The following is a 16236-nucleotide window of genomic DNA, read 5'->3' on the forward strand; positions in this document are numbered from 1 at the left end:
ATTCAGATGTAACAACCCCAAACAGCCCAAAATAGAGGTAATGAAACAGGGAGATGTTAATCTTTTTGGCATTATTGGTGTATTGAGCACACAAATAAATCTTTCTTCCTTCCCACTTTATCGCTGATCCTCTGTTGAATCCTAATTTGCATGCATAGGAATTAAGGACTGATCATTCTGTCACCCCGCTGTCAGCTGTTCCTGTCAATATACATGGGTCATTAACAACCAGCTGCCAAGATATTCAAAATTTGCAGTACCTCAAAATCCAGAAGGTAACCTATGCCAGACAATAGGGATCCCAGTCCTGAATGTGACTTAAATAGACAGCAAGCAAACAAAGAAAATGTAGTCCTGGAGTGCAACACACCTTGCTATTAACACAAACAGTGATTAGCTTGTGGCCCAAACTGCCATAAATCTGCAGATTCTTTCTCCAGACTGTTTTAGCTCAAGATGCAGTCAAGTTAGTCAGTTGCCACCGCATTCACACAATAAAACTGTTCAAATTAGCAAACAAACAAGATTTTCAACAGATTCTGTATGAGTTATAGTGAGCTGTAGCTCACGAAAGCTTATGCTCTAATAAATTGGTTAGTCTCTAAGGTGCCACAAGTCCTCCTTTTCTTTTTTATTAACAACCTATTTTACCAAATTACATTGAAACATCAGTTTGCACAAAACGGGGGCAGCAGCATACTTCAAAAGAAAGTTAGTAAAAGGGAATGAGTAAAAACAGCATCCATTCAGAACCCCTCTAAGTGTAACGCCTGCTCCAGTCCCTTAATGAACATTCAGGATCACAAACCTATCCACAAATTTCTTGTTTAAAGAGCAAAAATAGAATGGGCCACGTGCTGCACAACTGATGGGAAAATTCAAATGGAAGCCTTATTGGAAGCTTTGAGAACTTCTTATGTAAATCCATGGAACTGAGACAGATGGAGATATTGCCTCAAAATCATTATTCAAGATTGGCCAATTACCTGTTTAAACTTGAAAACAGCTCTCTGTATTAAGTGAATACTTAACAGCAAATTTCCAAAATGCAAAACATTTCTTGGAATAAGTCATAGAGTCATACATACATAAAGAAAGAGGTATTGGAAAGGCATTAAAGATTGTAAACACTATATTAACCCACTTGAGAGTTTCCATTGGCAATTTAACAATCAATAAAGCATTCCTGCTCTATGAGAGTTATTACAGAAAGAAGTTTTATTCGGGTTCATGAAAGGTGCTAAACTGACAGTAACGAAGAATGAAATTTTCTATTTATCCAACGATCAAATAAAGCACAAGCAGTCATAGTGCAAACTATCCACACATTGCTAGATTATGCATTTCATAGGGGATATCCAAAAATCACTGAATGTTTACAACACCCAACCACAACACTAATCTACGATGGACTGAATCGAAACCCTAAAGGTTGAAATCACCAAGGTTTAATGCTTCACCATTGAATTAAATGCTAGTTTTACCACTGACTTCAGTGGGAGCAAGATCCAGTCCTAAATCCTATTATCAATCTCCCATTGGGTTGCCCTGAACCATACTTTTAAATTAAGTAATTTAGAGCTGTACTTTAGAACCCTTACTGCAGCAAATAGGACTTTACTCCATGAGCGGTACCACTGATTTCACTAACACTGCTCATGGAGTAAGGTATTAGTCAACATGAATATAAGTTGCAGCTTTAAATTAAAAAAATACAATAAAAAGATATTTCATATTTGGGAGAACATTTAAATAAAGCTACTTCAGGTATGTTAGCAACAAGAAGAAGGTCAGGGGATGTGTGGGACCATTACAGAATGGGGGAGGCAAACTAGTGACAGATGATGTGGAAAAAACTGAAGTACTCAATGCTTTTTTTCCCTCAGTCTTCGCAGACAAGGCCAGCTCCCAGACTGCTGCACTAGGCAGCACAGTATGGGGAAGAGGTGAGCAGCCCTCGGGGGTGAAAGAACATGTTAAGGACTATTTAGAAAAGCTGGACATGCACAAGTCCATGGGGCCAGATCTAGTGCATCCAAAGGTGCTGAGAGAATTGGCTGATGTGATTGCAGAGCCCTTGGCCATTAGCTTTGAAAATTCATGGTGATCAGGGGGAGGTCCCGGACAAGTGGAAAAAGGCAAATATAGTGCCCATCTTTTTAAAAGGGAAGAAGAAGAATCCGAGGAACTACAGACCGGTCAGCCTCACCTCAGTCCTTGGAAAAAACGTGGAGCAGGTCCTCAAGGAATCAGTTTTGAAGCACTTAGAGGAGAGAAAGGTGATCAGAAACAGTCAACATGGATTCACCAAGGGCAAGTCATGCCTGACCAACCTGATTGCCTTCTATGATGAGACAACTGTGAATATGGGGAAAGCAGTGGACGTGATATATCTTGATTTTAGCAAAGCTTTTGACACGGTCTCTCACAATATTCTTGCCAGTAAGTTAAAAAAGTATGGATTGGATGAATGGACTATAAGGTGATAGAAAGCTGGCTAGATCATAGAGCTCAGTGGGTACTGATCAATGGCTTCATGTCTAGTTGGCAGCCAGCATCAAGCGGAGTGCCCCAGGGGTCGGTCTTGGGGTCAGTTTTGTTCAACGTCTTCATTAATGATCCGGATGATGGGATGGATTTCACCCTCAGCAAGTTTGTAGATGACACTAAGCAGGGGGAAGAAATAGATATGCTGGAATGTAGGGATAAGGTCCAGAGTGACCTAGACAAATTGGAGGATTGGGCCAAAAGAAATCTGATGAAGTTCAACAAGGACAAGTGCAGAGTCCTGCAGTTAGGATGGAAGAATCCCATGCACGGCTACAGGCTGGGGACCAACTGGTTAAGTGGCAGTTCTGCAGAAAAGGACCATGGACTACAGTGGACGAGAAGCTGGATATGAGTCAACCATGGGTGCCAGGTTTGTATAATTTTTGCTGGTGCCCAGAATGGGTCCAAGCAGAGCCATCCTGTCCATAGGATTGGGCCCTGTACTTTGGGGGACCCTGCGCTCCAGGGGGATGTGGGGTCCAGGGGGGCTGGGGGGTTAGTGGGGAGCCTGGCACTGGCAGCAGAGAGTGACCCGGCCCCAGCCCGCCCCGCTCCGCTCCGCCAGCTCCCGGCATTGCTCGAGGGAGAGGGCAGAAGCCAGAAAGAGGTGGGGTGAGGACTTGGGGGAAGGGGTGGAGTGGGGGAGGAGCAGGCGCCAAGCCTCCCACTAACCCCCCAGGCAGCCCGGGACCCCACATCCCCCTGAAGCGTGGGGCCCCCCAAAGCGTGGGACCCAGAGCAGTTGCCCCGGTCTGTCCCATGGATGGGACGGCTCTGAAAATAAAAGCCCAAACATTGGAGGAGCCGGGCCCACGGTCGTGAATATTGGTGGAGCACGGCTATGTCACAGGTAGCTTTACTCTGCAATATTACTGGTCACTTGAATTCCCTCAACTTGCAGCTCCAAGGCCATGCAAGTAGTGTTGGGGATCTGTTTAAAAAAAAGTGTGACTTTCAGAGCAGTCTTGAAATCTTTCAGACAGACTTAACAGGAAAGATGTTGCTCTTTCCCACATTGCATGGTTGTTGCTACAGATGAAACTTCGATGAAAACAATGCAAGAATTCCAAAACAATCTGATCAAAAATTTTAAAATGCGATTTGAGAATTTTAAAATTCCAAATGATTTGCTTTTATTTGTGTGTGATCCATTTGTTATCTCTGCCAATGGATCTTGTCTTTCTGAAGCAAAGAACATTCTTGATTCAACTAATGAAGGTGCCTTTCAACTGGACATTGTAAGTCTCCAGAGCTCAAATGTCTTGAAGGCAAAATTCAAAGAAGTGGGACTTTGCAATTTCTGGACTCAATATGCTGACCAGTTTCAAAATAGCCTGAATCTAGCCATCTATCTTTTAACATTCGGATCAACTTATCTCTGAGAATTGGGGTTTTCTACCATGAACATTATAAAAAACCAACACCACAATCGCCTGGCAGATGAACATCTTCACCAGTGCATGACCTTCTGCAAACTACTCTTCACAAAGTTTGCCAGAGATCGGTGATGTCACCTCTCCCATTAGAGACTGCCACAAACACAGATCATAATGTTGATTTATAAATTTTGTTAAAATATAGAAACACTAGTACTTGTGTTGCAATCAAGATCTTTATTTATTGGCAGCTGAAGTTTTTTATTATAATTATTTTGCCAGCCTTCTGCAAAAATGACCTGCCCCTTGTCATAAAATTCTCATATCAGCCCACAGGTCGATCTAATTGACTATCACTGATCTAGACCATCCCTGAGACGTGTTTATCAAACACGTTCTTAAAAGCCTTCAATGACGGAGATTCCACAACCTCCCAAGGTAGTTTGTTCCAGTGCTTAACTACCCTTACGGTTAGAAAGCTTTTCCTAATATCTAACCTAAATCTTCCTTGTTGCAATTTAAGCCCATTATTTCCTGTGCTGTGCTCAGTGGTTAAGGAAAACAATTTATCACTCTCCTCTTTATAACAACCTTCTAAGTACTTAAAGACTGCTATCATGCCTCCCCTCTTCCCCAGACTAACCAAAGCCAGTTGTTTCAATCTTTCGGCAGAGGTCATATTTTAGAATCATAGAATATCAGGGTTGGAAGGGACCTCAGGAGGTCATCTAGTCCAACCCCCTGCTCAAAAGCAGGACCAATCCCCAATTAAATCATCCCAGCCAGGGCTTTGTCAAGCCTGACCGTAAAAACTTCTAAGGAAGGAGATTCCACCACCTCCCTAGGCAATGCATTCCAGTGTTTCACCACCCTCCTAGTGAAAAAGCTTTTCCTAATATCCAACCTAAACCTCCCCCACTGCAACTTGAGACCATTACTCCTTGTCCTGTCCTCTTCCACCACTGAGAATAGTCTAGAACCATCCTCTCTGGAACCACCTCTCAGGTAGTTGAAAGCAGCTATCAAATCCCCCTTCATTCTTCTCTTCTGCAGACTAAACAATCCCAGTTCCCTCAGCCTCTCCTCATAAGTCATGTGTTCCAGACCCCTAATCATTTTTGTTGCCCTTCGCTGGACTCTCTCCAATTTATCCACATCCTTCTTGTAGCGTGGGGCCCAAACTGGACACAGTATTCCAGATGAGGCCTCACCAATGTCGAATAGAGGGGGACGATCACATCCCTCGATCTGCTCGCTATGCCCCTACTTATACATCCCAAAATGCCATTGGCCTTCTTGGCAACAAGGGCACACTGCTGACTTATATCCAGCTTCTCGTCCACTGTCACCCCTAGGTCCTTTTCCGCAGAACTGCTGCCTAGCCATTCGGTCCCTAGTCTGTAGCTGTGCATTGGGTTCTTCCGTCCTAAGTGCAGGACTCTGCACTTGTCCTTGTTGAACCTCATCAGATTTCTTTTGGCCCAATCCTCCAATTTGTCGAGGTCCCTCTGTATCCTATCCCTGCCCTCCAGTGTATCTACCACTCCTCCCAGTTTAGTATCATCCGCAAATTTGCTGAGAGTGCAATCCACACCATCCTCCAGATCATTTATGAAGATATTGAACAAAACCGGCCCCAGGACCGACCCTTGGGGCACTCCACTTGACACCGGCTGCCAACTAGACATGGAGCCATTGATCACTACCCATTGAGCCCGACAATCTAGCCAACTTTCTACCCACCGTATAGTGCATTCATCCAGCTCATACTTCTTTAACTTGCTGACAAGAATACTGTGGGAGACTGTGTCAAAAGCTTTGCTAAAGTCAAAAAACAATACATCCACTGCTTTCCCTTCATCCACAGAGCCAGTAATCTCATCATAGAAGGCGATTAGATTAGTCAGGCATGACCTTCCCTTGGTGAATCCATGCTGACTGTTCCTGATCACTTTCCTCTCATGTAAGTGCTTCAGGATTGATTCTTTGAGGACCTGCTCCATGATTTTTCCGGGGACTGAAGTAAGGCTGACTAGCCTGTAGTTCCCAGGATCCTCCTTCTTCCCTTTTTTAAAGATTGGCACTACATTAGCCTTTTTCCAGTCATCCGGGACTTCCCCCGTTCGCCACGAGTTTTCAAAGACAATGGCTCTGCAATCACAACCGCCAGTTCCTCTAGCACTCTCGGATGCAACTCGTCCGGCCCCATGGACTTGTGCACGTCCAGCTTTTCTAAATAGTCCCTAACCACCTCTATCTCCACAGAGGGCTGGCCATCTGTTCCCCATGTTGTGATGCCCAGTGCAGCAGTCTGGCAGCTGACCTTGTTAGTGAAAACAGAGGCAAAAAAAGCATTGAGTACATAAGCTTTTTCCACATCCTCTGTCACTAGGTTGCCTCCCTCATTCATTAAGGGGCCCACACTTTCCTTGGCTTTCTTCTTGTTGCCAACATATCTGAAGAAACCCTTCTTGTTACTCTTAACATCTCTTGCTAGCTGCAGCTCCAGGTGTGATTTGGCCCTCCTGATTTCATTCCTACATGCCCGAGCAATATTTTTATACTCTTCCCTGGTCATATGTCCAACCTTCCACTTCTTGTAAGCTTCTTTTTTATGTTTAAGATCCGCTAGGATTTCACCATTAAGCCAAGCTGGTCGCCTGCCATATTTACTATTCTTTCGACACATCGGGATGGTTTGTCCCTGTAACCTCAACAGGGATTCCTTGAAATACAGCCAGCTCTCCTGGACTCCTTTCCCCTTCATGTTAGTCCCCCAGGGGATCCTACCCATCCGTTCCCTGAGGGAGTCGAAGTCTGCTTTCCTGAAGTCCAGGGTCCGTATCCTGCTGCTTACCTTTCTTCCCTGTGTCAGGATCCTGAACTCAACCAACTCATGGTCACTGCCTCCCAGATTCCCATCCACTTTTGCTTCCCCTACTAATTCTTCCCGGTTTGTGAGCAGCAGGTCAAGAAAAGCTCCCCCCTGGTTGGCTCCTCTAGCACTTGCACCAGGAAATTGTCCCCTACGCTTTCCAAAAACTTCCTGGATTGTCTATGCACCGCTGTATTGCTCTCCCAGCAGGTATCAGGAAAATTAAAGTCACCCATGAGAACCAGGGCGTGCGATCTAGTAACTTCTGCGAGCTGCCGGAAGAAAGCCTCATCCACTTCATCCCCCTGGTCCAGTGGTCTATAGCAGACTCCCACCACTACATCACTCTTGTTCCTCACACTTCTAAACTTAATCCAGAGACACTCAGGTTTTTCTGCAGTTTCGTACCGGAGCTCTGAGCAGTCACACTGCTCCCTTACATACAGTGCTACTCCTCCACCTTTTCTGCTCTGCCTGTGCTTCCTGAACAGTTTATAACCATCCATGACAGTACTCCAGTCATGTGAGTTATCCCACCAAGTCTCTGTTATTCCAATCACGTCATAATTCCTTGACATCACCAGGACCTCCAGTTCTCCCTGCTTGTTTCCAAGGCTTTGTGCATTCGTATATAAGCACTTGAGATAACCTGCTGATCGCCCCTCATTCTCACTATGAGGCAGGAGCCCTCCCCTCACAGACATTCCTGCCTGTGCTTCCTCCCGATATCCCGCTTTCCCACTTACCTCAGGGCTTTGGTCTCCTTCCCCCAGTGAACCTAGTTTAAAGCCCTCCTCACTAGGTTAGCCAGCCTGCTCGCAAAGATGCTCTTCCCTCTCTTCGTAAGGTGGAGCCCGTCTCTGCCCAGCACACCTCCTTCATGGAAGACCATCCCATGGTCAAAGAATCCAAAGCCTTCTCTCCGACACCACCTGCGTAGCCATTCGTTGACTTCCACGATTCGACGGTCCCTACCCAGGCCTTTTCCTTCCACGGGGAGGATGGACGAGAACACCACTTGCGCCTCAAACTCCTTTATCCTTCTTCCCAGAGCCACGTAGTCCGCAGTGATCCGCTCAAGGTCATTCTTGGCAGTATCACTGGTGCCCACGTGGAGAAGCAGGAAGGGGTAGCGATCCGAGGGCTTGATGATACGGACCCTGGAGGATACGGACCTTGAGGATACGGACCCTGGACTTCAGGAAAGCAGACTTCGACTCCCTCAGGGAACGGATGGCCAGGATCCCATGGGGGACTAACTTGAAGGGGAAAGGAGTCCAGGAGAGCTGGCTGTATTTCAAGGAATCCCTGTTGAGGTTACAGGGACAAACCATCCCGATGAGTCGAAAGAATAGTAAATATGGCAGGCGACCAGCTTGGCTTAATGGTGAAATCCTAGCGGATCTTAAACATAAAAAAGAAGCTTACAAGAAGTGGAAGGTTGGACATATGACCAGGGAAGAGTATAAAAATATTGCTCGGGCATGTAGGAATGTTATCAGGAGGGCCAAATCGCACCTGGAGCTGCAGCTAGCCAGAGATGTCAAGAGTAACAAGAAGGGTTTCTTCAGGTATGTTGGCAACAAGAAGAAAGCCAAGGAATGTGTGGGCCCCTTACTGAATGAGGGAGGCAACCTAGTGACAGAGGATGTGGAAAAAGCTAATGTACTCAATGCTTTTTTTGCCTCTGTCTTCACTAACAAGGTCAGCTCCCAGAGTGCTGCGCTGGGTATCACAAAATGGGGAAGAGATGGCCAGCCCTCTGTGGAGATAGAGGTGGTTAGGGACTACTTAGAAAAGCTGGACGTGCACAAGTCCATGGGGCCGGACGAGTTGCATCCGAGAGTGCTGAAGGAATTGGCAGCTGTGATTGCAGAGCCACTGGCCATTATCTTTGAAAACTCGTGGCGAACCGGGGAAGTCCCGGATGACTGGAAAAAGGCTAATGTAGTGCCAATCTTTAAAAAAGGGAAGAAGGAAGATCCTGGGAACTACAGGCCAGTCAGCCTCACCTCAGTCCCTGGAAAAATCATGGAGCAGGTCCTCAAAGAATCAATCCTGAAGCACTTGCATGAGAGGAAAGTGATCAGGAACAGCCAGCATGGATTCACCAAGGGAAGGTCATGCCTGACTAATCTAATCGCCTTTTATGATGAGATTACTGGTTCTGTGGATGAAGGGAAAGCAGTGGATGTATTGTTTCTTGACTTTAGCAAAGCTTTTGACACGGTCTCCCATGGTATTCTTGTCACCAAGTTAAGGAAGTATGGGCTGGATGAATGCACTATAAGGTGGGTAGAAAGCTGGCTAGATTGTCGGGCTCAACAGGTAGTGATCAATGGCTCCATGTCTAGTTGGCAGCCGGTATCAAGTGGAGTGCCCCAAGGGTCGGTCCTGGGGCCGGTTTTATTCAATATCTTCATAAATGATCTGGAGGATGGTGTGGATTGCACTCTCAGCAAATTTGCGGATGATACTAAACTGGGAGGAGTGGTAGATACGCTGGAGGGGAGGGATAGGATACAGAAGGACCTAGACCAATTGGAAGATTGGGCCAAAAGGAATCTGATGAGGTTCAATAAGGATAAGTGCAGGGTCCTGCACTTAGGACGGAAGAACCCAAGGCACAGCTACAGACTAGGGACCGAATGGCTAGGCAGCAGTTCTGCGGAAAAGGACCTAGGGGTGACAGTGGACGAGAAGCTGAATATGAGTCAGCAGTGTGCCCTTGTTGCCAAGAAGGCCAATGGCATTTTGGGATGTATAAGTAGGGGCATAGCGAGCAGATCGAGGGACGTGATCGTTCCCCTCTATTCGACATTGGTGAGGCCTCATCTGGAGTACTGTGTCCAGTTTTGGGCCCCACACTTCAAGAAGGATGTGGATAAATTGGAGAGAGTCCAGCGAAGGGCAACAAAAATGATTAGGGGACTGGAACACATGAGTTATGAGGAGAGGCTGAGGGAGCTGGGATTGTTTAGCCTGCAGAAGAGAAGAATGAGGGGGGATTTGATAGCTGCTTTCAACTACCTGAAAGGGGGTTCCAAAGAGGATGGCTCTAGACTGTTCTCAATGGTAGCAGATGACAGAACGAGGAGTAATGGTCTCAAGTTGCAGTGGGGGAGGTTTAGATTGGATATTAGGAAAAACTTTTTCACTAAGAGGGTGGTGAAACACTGGAATGCGTTACCTAGGGAGGTGGTAGAATCTCCTTCCTTAGAGGTTTTTAAGGTCAGGCTTGACAAAGCCCTGGCTGGGATGATTTAACTGGGAATTGGTCCTGCTTTGAGCAGGGGGTTGGACTAGATGACCTTCTGGGGTCCCTTCCAACCCTGATATTCTATGATTCTATGAGTCTCGGCAGTCTCTCCGTCACATCGCGAATCTTAGCCCCTGGCAAACAGCAGACTTCTCGGTTTTCCCGGTCCGGGCAGCATTTTCTAGCTCTCAATTCATTTTTGTCAGTCTCCTCTCAACTTTCTCATATTTGTCCATATCTTTCCCAAAATGTGGTGCCCAGAAATAGACACAATACTCCAGTTGAGGCCTTATCAGTGCTGAGTAGAGGGGAAGAATTATTTCTCATATCTTCCTTACAACATTCCTGCTAATATACCCCAGAATGAGGTTTGCTTTTTTTGTGACAGTATTAAATTGTTGACTCAAATTTAGTTTGTGATTCACTATAACTGACAGATCCTTTTCGTAGGCACTTATTTCCCATTTTGTATTTGTGCAATTGATTATTCTTTCCTAAGGCTAGTACTTTGCATTTGTCCTTCCTGAATTTCATCCTATTTATTTCAGACCATTTCTCCAGTTTGGCAAGATCATTTTGAATTCTAATCCTGTCCTCCAAAGCACCTGCCACCCCTCCCAGCTTGGTATTATCCACAAAATTTATTAGCACACTCTCTATGCCAATATCCAAATCATTTATAAAAATATTGAATAAAACTGAACCCAGGACAAATCCCTGTGGGACCCCACTCAGCATGCCCATCCAATTCAATTGTGAAACATTAATAACTACTCTCTGAGTACTCTGAGTTCCAACCAGTTGTGCACCCACCTTGTAATAGCTTTGGCTAGCCTATATTTCTCTAGTTTATGAGAAGGTCATATGAGACAGTATCAAAAACCCCACTAAACTTGAGATATATCACATCTATTGCTTCTATGCAAAAAGCTTGTTCAAGTTTTCCAAGAAGTGTATCTTTATGAAACAAGTAAACACTATCAGGGAAGACCTACTAGAATGAAATCCAGTACAAGAATTTTATAGAAATATAATACACCAGACCCTCGCTAGAATGTGGAATTTGGGATCCATGCATGGTACCACGTTAACGCGGGGACCACGTTATAGCAGGGACCGTGTTAAAATGAATTCCAGTTAAAGTAATTAAATTTGGGATCCATGGCCACAACCGCGTTATATGCGAATTTGCACTATATAGACGCGTGTTCTAGTGAGGGTCCGGTGTATATGCTGATAGCCTGCAATCAGAGAGAAGGTAGGCTAGGGTACCAATTAATTAAATGGTAAACCTGAGAGAGATCAAAATAGAAAAAACCAAAATTACAAGAAGGTAGTCTAGGGTACCAAACTAATTAAATGGTAAACTTTTTTCCCCCCCACATGAAAAATTTGTTTGTCAGAAAACTGAAACTTTGCAGGAAACGTACCAGTTTCAACAAAACTTTCATCAGGAAAGGTTTCTCAGAGACAGAAAGAGACTCATCCCAGAATAGCCAACAGCCTCGTGGTCAGCACTCACCTGGGATGTGGGAGACCCAGTCAAAATTCCAAGTATTTGGACCTGGGTTCCATGTGAGTACCCTAACCACCAGGCTATTGGTTATTCAGAGGCAGGGGAGGGGTGTGTGTGTGTGTGCATGTGTGTGTCTGTGTCCTCGCCCTCCTCCCCTCACCCACCCGAGCCAAAAACTTCAAAAGGTCTCCGTTTCACCCAATACAGAATGGAAAAATTGTCAAAATCTCAAAAACATTCTTTGGGACAGGAAAACCATTTCTTACCCAGATTTAACAACACTACCTATGATTAAGGTTGCCTAACATGTTCCATTATAACCCCTCGCTTTCAGCTGCTGATAATTTTGCCAGACTTCAACCATTCGGGTTGAAATCTTCCATGCTCATTCTCAGCCTCATATTGAGTTTTTTCTTATAAGTTTGAGTAAAAATGATTCAGCCGTGAGGTTTGGCAAAACTAATTGATTTTTCCCCCCTATGTTCACACACTTTTTCACTCTTTTTTGAATAGCTCTTTTCATTTATTTGAATTTATAAAAATCAGGTATCTATTGGCACTCATCCCATAAATTGGGGAGACACAACCACCACAACACTATCCATAAATATAGTCAAACCCAAACTTCAACCCACCCCTTCCTCAACAGCCTGAGAAGAAAGAGGAAAGGTGAGGAGGTGTGCAGTGTGCCCAGAAGGTTAACAAACCTGGGCACTGGCAGATCAATGCTGAGGAGATAAGGGAGGAGGGTCCCAAAGCAAGGAACCTGCAGAGAGCATTCTGCCAGTAACCTTTTCTTCCGTAAGTTGAGAAGGTCTCCAGCTTCAGTAAGTGTGCTGATCTCCTCTGTGGCAGTAAAGCCTGGAGAGTCTCTCAGGTAAGCAGGTTTCAAACCACTTAGAGCTTGAGAGGGTAAAATCGACACCTTGAATTCCACCTGGATGCTTACTTGAAGCAAATGTAAGTATCCCAGAGCACTGGTTTAATCATGTCCTCCCAAAGTGTAACTGCAGTTAATAAGCATCCTGCAGGATTCTGTGTAAACCATAGTTCTGAATGGTCCCCAGGTTGAACAGTGCATTACAGCAATCTTATTCTGAGATGACAAAGGCATGGATAATTGTGGCATACTCTGTATCACAAAGATGTCCCTGATGCCAGTGGGAGGTACCATGCAGCCCCATGGGCCCTCCAGTACCCTCACTCCCTGTGGAAAGCCCTGGACACAGCTTGTGGGCCCTGGCTAAGCATGTCCCAGGACTTCCTTCCCCTGCCACAGTCCTACAAACCTGCCTGAAGCCAGATCTTTCCACAGGGGCTGCTGCAGGCCCACAGGGCTGCACAATGAAAGTTGCCCATAAGCGGCATGCTTGATTAAAATAGCTGAATCCTATTAACATGAAAGTCAATGGGATGGGCAGAATATTGCGATTAACTGAAAGTTAATAAAGGGATTGCTTATCATCAATCATTGTATACAGATGGGTACAGCTGAACACTTACCACACCAATGCCTTCAAAAGCAAATATGGCAGTACCAAAAAAAAGTGGATATTTCTTCCAACCAGCCACAGGGGGAAGTTTTCGAGGATCAGATATATCCTGGGGAGAAAAAACACAGCATCATCACATACCGTATATCAGCATTACCCAGACTTTTGAAAGCTGAGCCCCTCTCCAGGAAAATAAACCCAATCCCATCCTCCCCGCCCCCAACAACATCACCATGTGGTATTAATAGCCTGCACATCTTAAAATGTAACCAAATACCTGCTGCTCCTCGCCCACATCTCCTCCTCTCCCCACTTGCACTTGGGAAATACTGGTGTGGATATTTGTAATATGATAGTGAACATGACACTTTAAATGCCAGCATTGTTTACTCTTGGGGGAATTCTGCCCCACTGCGCAATGCAGGATTTTGCAGAAATTAACGTTCTGTGCGCAGAATTTCCCTTTTTCCCCACAGAAGTGGGCTGCAGAGATGTTGGCTGCCACTAGGGGCCACTGGACCCAGCAGAGCCCAGCTTACAAATAGAAAACAAGGCCAAGAGGAGGAGGAGGGAACTGGAGGGTTCCCAGCAGCTGCAGTTCCCAGCACACCCTGATAGGGAAAGGAGGCAGCATGCAGGAAACTCAATGCAATCCCAGAACCCAATATCAAGCTGTTTCTCCCTCTGGATCCCTGGGTTCTAAGAGGTACACGTTTGTCAGCTTGGGTTGGATGAATTCCTGGAGGTTTCATCAAGTGCGATTATCTTTAATTAAAGTTTAATCTTTAATTCCTGGAGACTCCAGGACAATCCTGGAGGGTTGGCAACCCTTCCAGGAGGGTAGCGGGTGAGTCTCTGGGCTGGGGGTGGGGGATGCAGCTATGCTCTGGGTCTGTAAATTGAGTGACCAAACAGACTGAAGTGTTCTCAGAGTGGTTTTTGAATGTTATAATTTTTTATGTCGGATTTGTGCCCATTTATTGTTTTACGTAGAGACTGCCCAGTTTGACCAATGTACATGGCAGAGAGGCATTGCTGGCGCATGATGGGGACTTTGTCCTCACCCATAACTATTTCACATTTGGGAACAATATATACCTTCAAATCAGCGGCACTGCTATGGGTACCCGCATGGCCCCACAGTATGCCAACATTTTTATGGCTGACTTAGAAAAACGCTTCCTCAGCTCTCGTCCCCTAATGCCCCTACTCTACTTGTGCTACATTGATGACATCTTCATCATCTGGAACCATGGAAAAGAAGCCCCTGAGGAATTCCGCCATGATTTCAACAATTTCCATCCCACCATCAACCTCAGCCTGGACCAGTCCACACAAGAGATCCACTTCCTGGACACTACGGTGCTAATAAGCAATGGTCACATAAACACCACCCTATACCGGAAATCTACTGACCGCTATGCCGACCTACATGCCTCCAGCTTTCATCCAGACCACACCACATGATCCATTGTCTACAGCCAAGCTCTACGATACAACCGCATTTGCTCCAACCCCTCAGACAGAGACAAACACCTACAAGGTCTCTAGCAAGCGTTCTTACAACTACAATACCTACCTGCTGAAGTGAAGAAACAGATTGACAGAGCCAGAAGAGTACCCAGAAGTTACCTACTACAGGACAGGCCCAACAAAGAAAGTAACAGAACGCCACTAACCACCACCTTCAGCCCCCAACTCAAACCTCTCCAACGCATCATCAAGGATCTACAACCTATCCTGAAGGATGACCCATCACTCACACAGATCTTGGGAGACAAGCCAGTCCTTGCTTACAGACAGCCCCCCAACCTGAAGCAAATACTCACCAGCAACCACAAACCACACAACAGAACCGGTAACCCAGGAACCCATCCTTGCAACAAAGCCTGTTGCCAACTGTGTCCACATATCTATTCAGGGGACATCATCATAGGGCCTAATCACATCAGCCACACTATCAGAGGCTTGTTCACCTGCACATCTACCAATGTGATAGATGCCATCATGTGCCAGTAATGCCCCTCTGCCATGTACATTGGTCAAACTGGACAGTCTCTGCGTAAAAGAATAAATGGACACAAATTAGACGTCAGGAATTATAACATTCAAAAACCAGTCAGAGAACACTTCAATCTCTCTGGTCACTCGATTACAGACCTAAAGGTAGCATTCCTTCAACAAAAAAATCTTCAAAACCAGACTCCAACGAGAGACTGCTGAATTGGAATTAATTTGCAAATTGGATACAATTAACTTAGGCTTGAATAGAGACTGGGAGTGGATGGGTCATTACACAAAGTAAAACTATTTCCCCATGTTTATTTCCCCCACACACACACCCACACTGTTCCTCAGACATTCTTTTCAACTGCTGGAAATGGCCCACCTTGATCATCAATACAAAAGGTTTCCTCCACCCACCCCAGCTCTCCTGCTGGTAATAGCTCACCTTACCTGATCACTCTCGTTACAGTGTGTATGGTAACACCCATTGTTTCATGTTCTCGGTGTATATAAATCTTCCCACTGTATTTTCCACTGAATGCATCCGATGAAGTGAGCTGTAGCTCACAAAAGCTTATGCTCAAATAAATTTGTTAGTCTCTAAGGTGCCACAAGTACTCCTTTTCTTTTTGCGAATACAGACTAACATGGCTGCTACTCTGAAAACTAAAAAATTAGGTCAGCTGACCTATGTCCTACAGGACTGTGAAGAATTTCACACTCTGTGTGATGTAATTAAGGTGACCTGAACCCCAGCGTAGACACTGTTAGGTCAGTGGAAGAATGCTTCCATTGCTGTGTTAAGTGTGTATACTACAGCTACAGCATGGCACTGTGTTACTGTAGTGTTTCTAGTCTATATATACCCTCAGTTACATGAGCTTCACATTCTGAAGGTTTTCTTCACAACCATAACCACTGAAGACTTTTTTTTAAAGTGAAAGCTGAGACTCTGGAGAATATTTATTGGTAATTGTTCTGTTTTTGCTTTTGTCCCAACTCAACCCTCCCACTGGCTGTCTTTCTTGCCAATCAGTGGGGGGCACACATCACACTATGGGAAATACTGCTGTACATAAAGTAGCACTTGTATTTTTCCAGTATCATCTTATGCCAAAGGTAACCCTGGCAAACTCTTTTGAACTCTGGTCACAGATCTT

At 45.3% G+C, this 16236-nt stretch overlaps 1 protein-coding gene across 4 annotated transcripts in view; it reads right to left on the reverse strand.

Moving 5' to 3' along the window:
* SLC36A4 (solute carrier family 36 member 4) overlaps positions 1 to 16236 on the reverse strand; it is a 271797-nt gene that overhangs the window by 196954 nt on the left and 58607 nt on the right. For all 4 annotated transcript variants that reach the window (XM_073336987.1, XM_073336956.1, XM_073336966.1 and 1 more), the window contains exon 8: positions 13080 to 13178. In XM_073336987.1, coding sequence (XP_073193088.1) covers positions 13080 to 13178 — 99 coding nt within the window. The remainder of the gene's footprint in view (positions 1 to 13079; positions 13179 to 16236) is intronic.

Source organism: Lepidochelys kempii, chromosome 1 (assembly GCF_965140265.1).
Source record: "Lepidochelys kempii isolate rLepKem1 chromosome 1, rLepKem1.hap2, whole genome shotgun sequence".
NCBI lineage: Eukaryota > Metazoa > Chordata > Testudines > Cheloniidae > Lepidochelys > Lepidochelys kempii.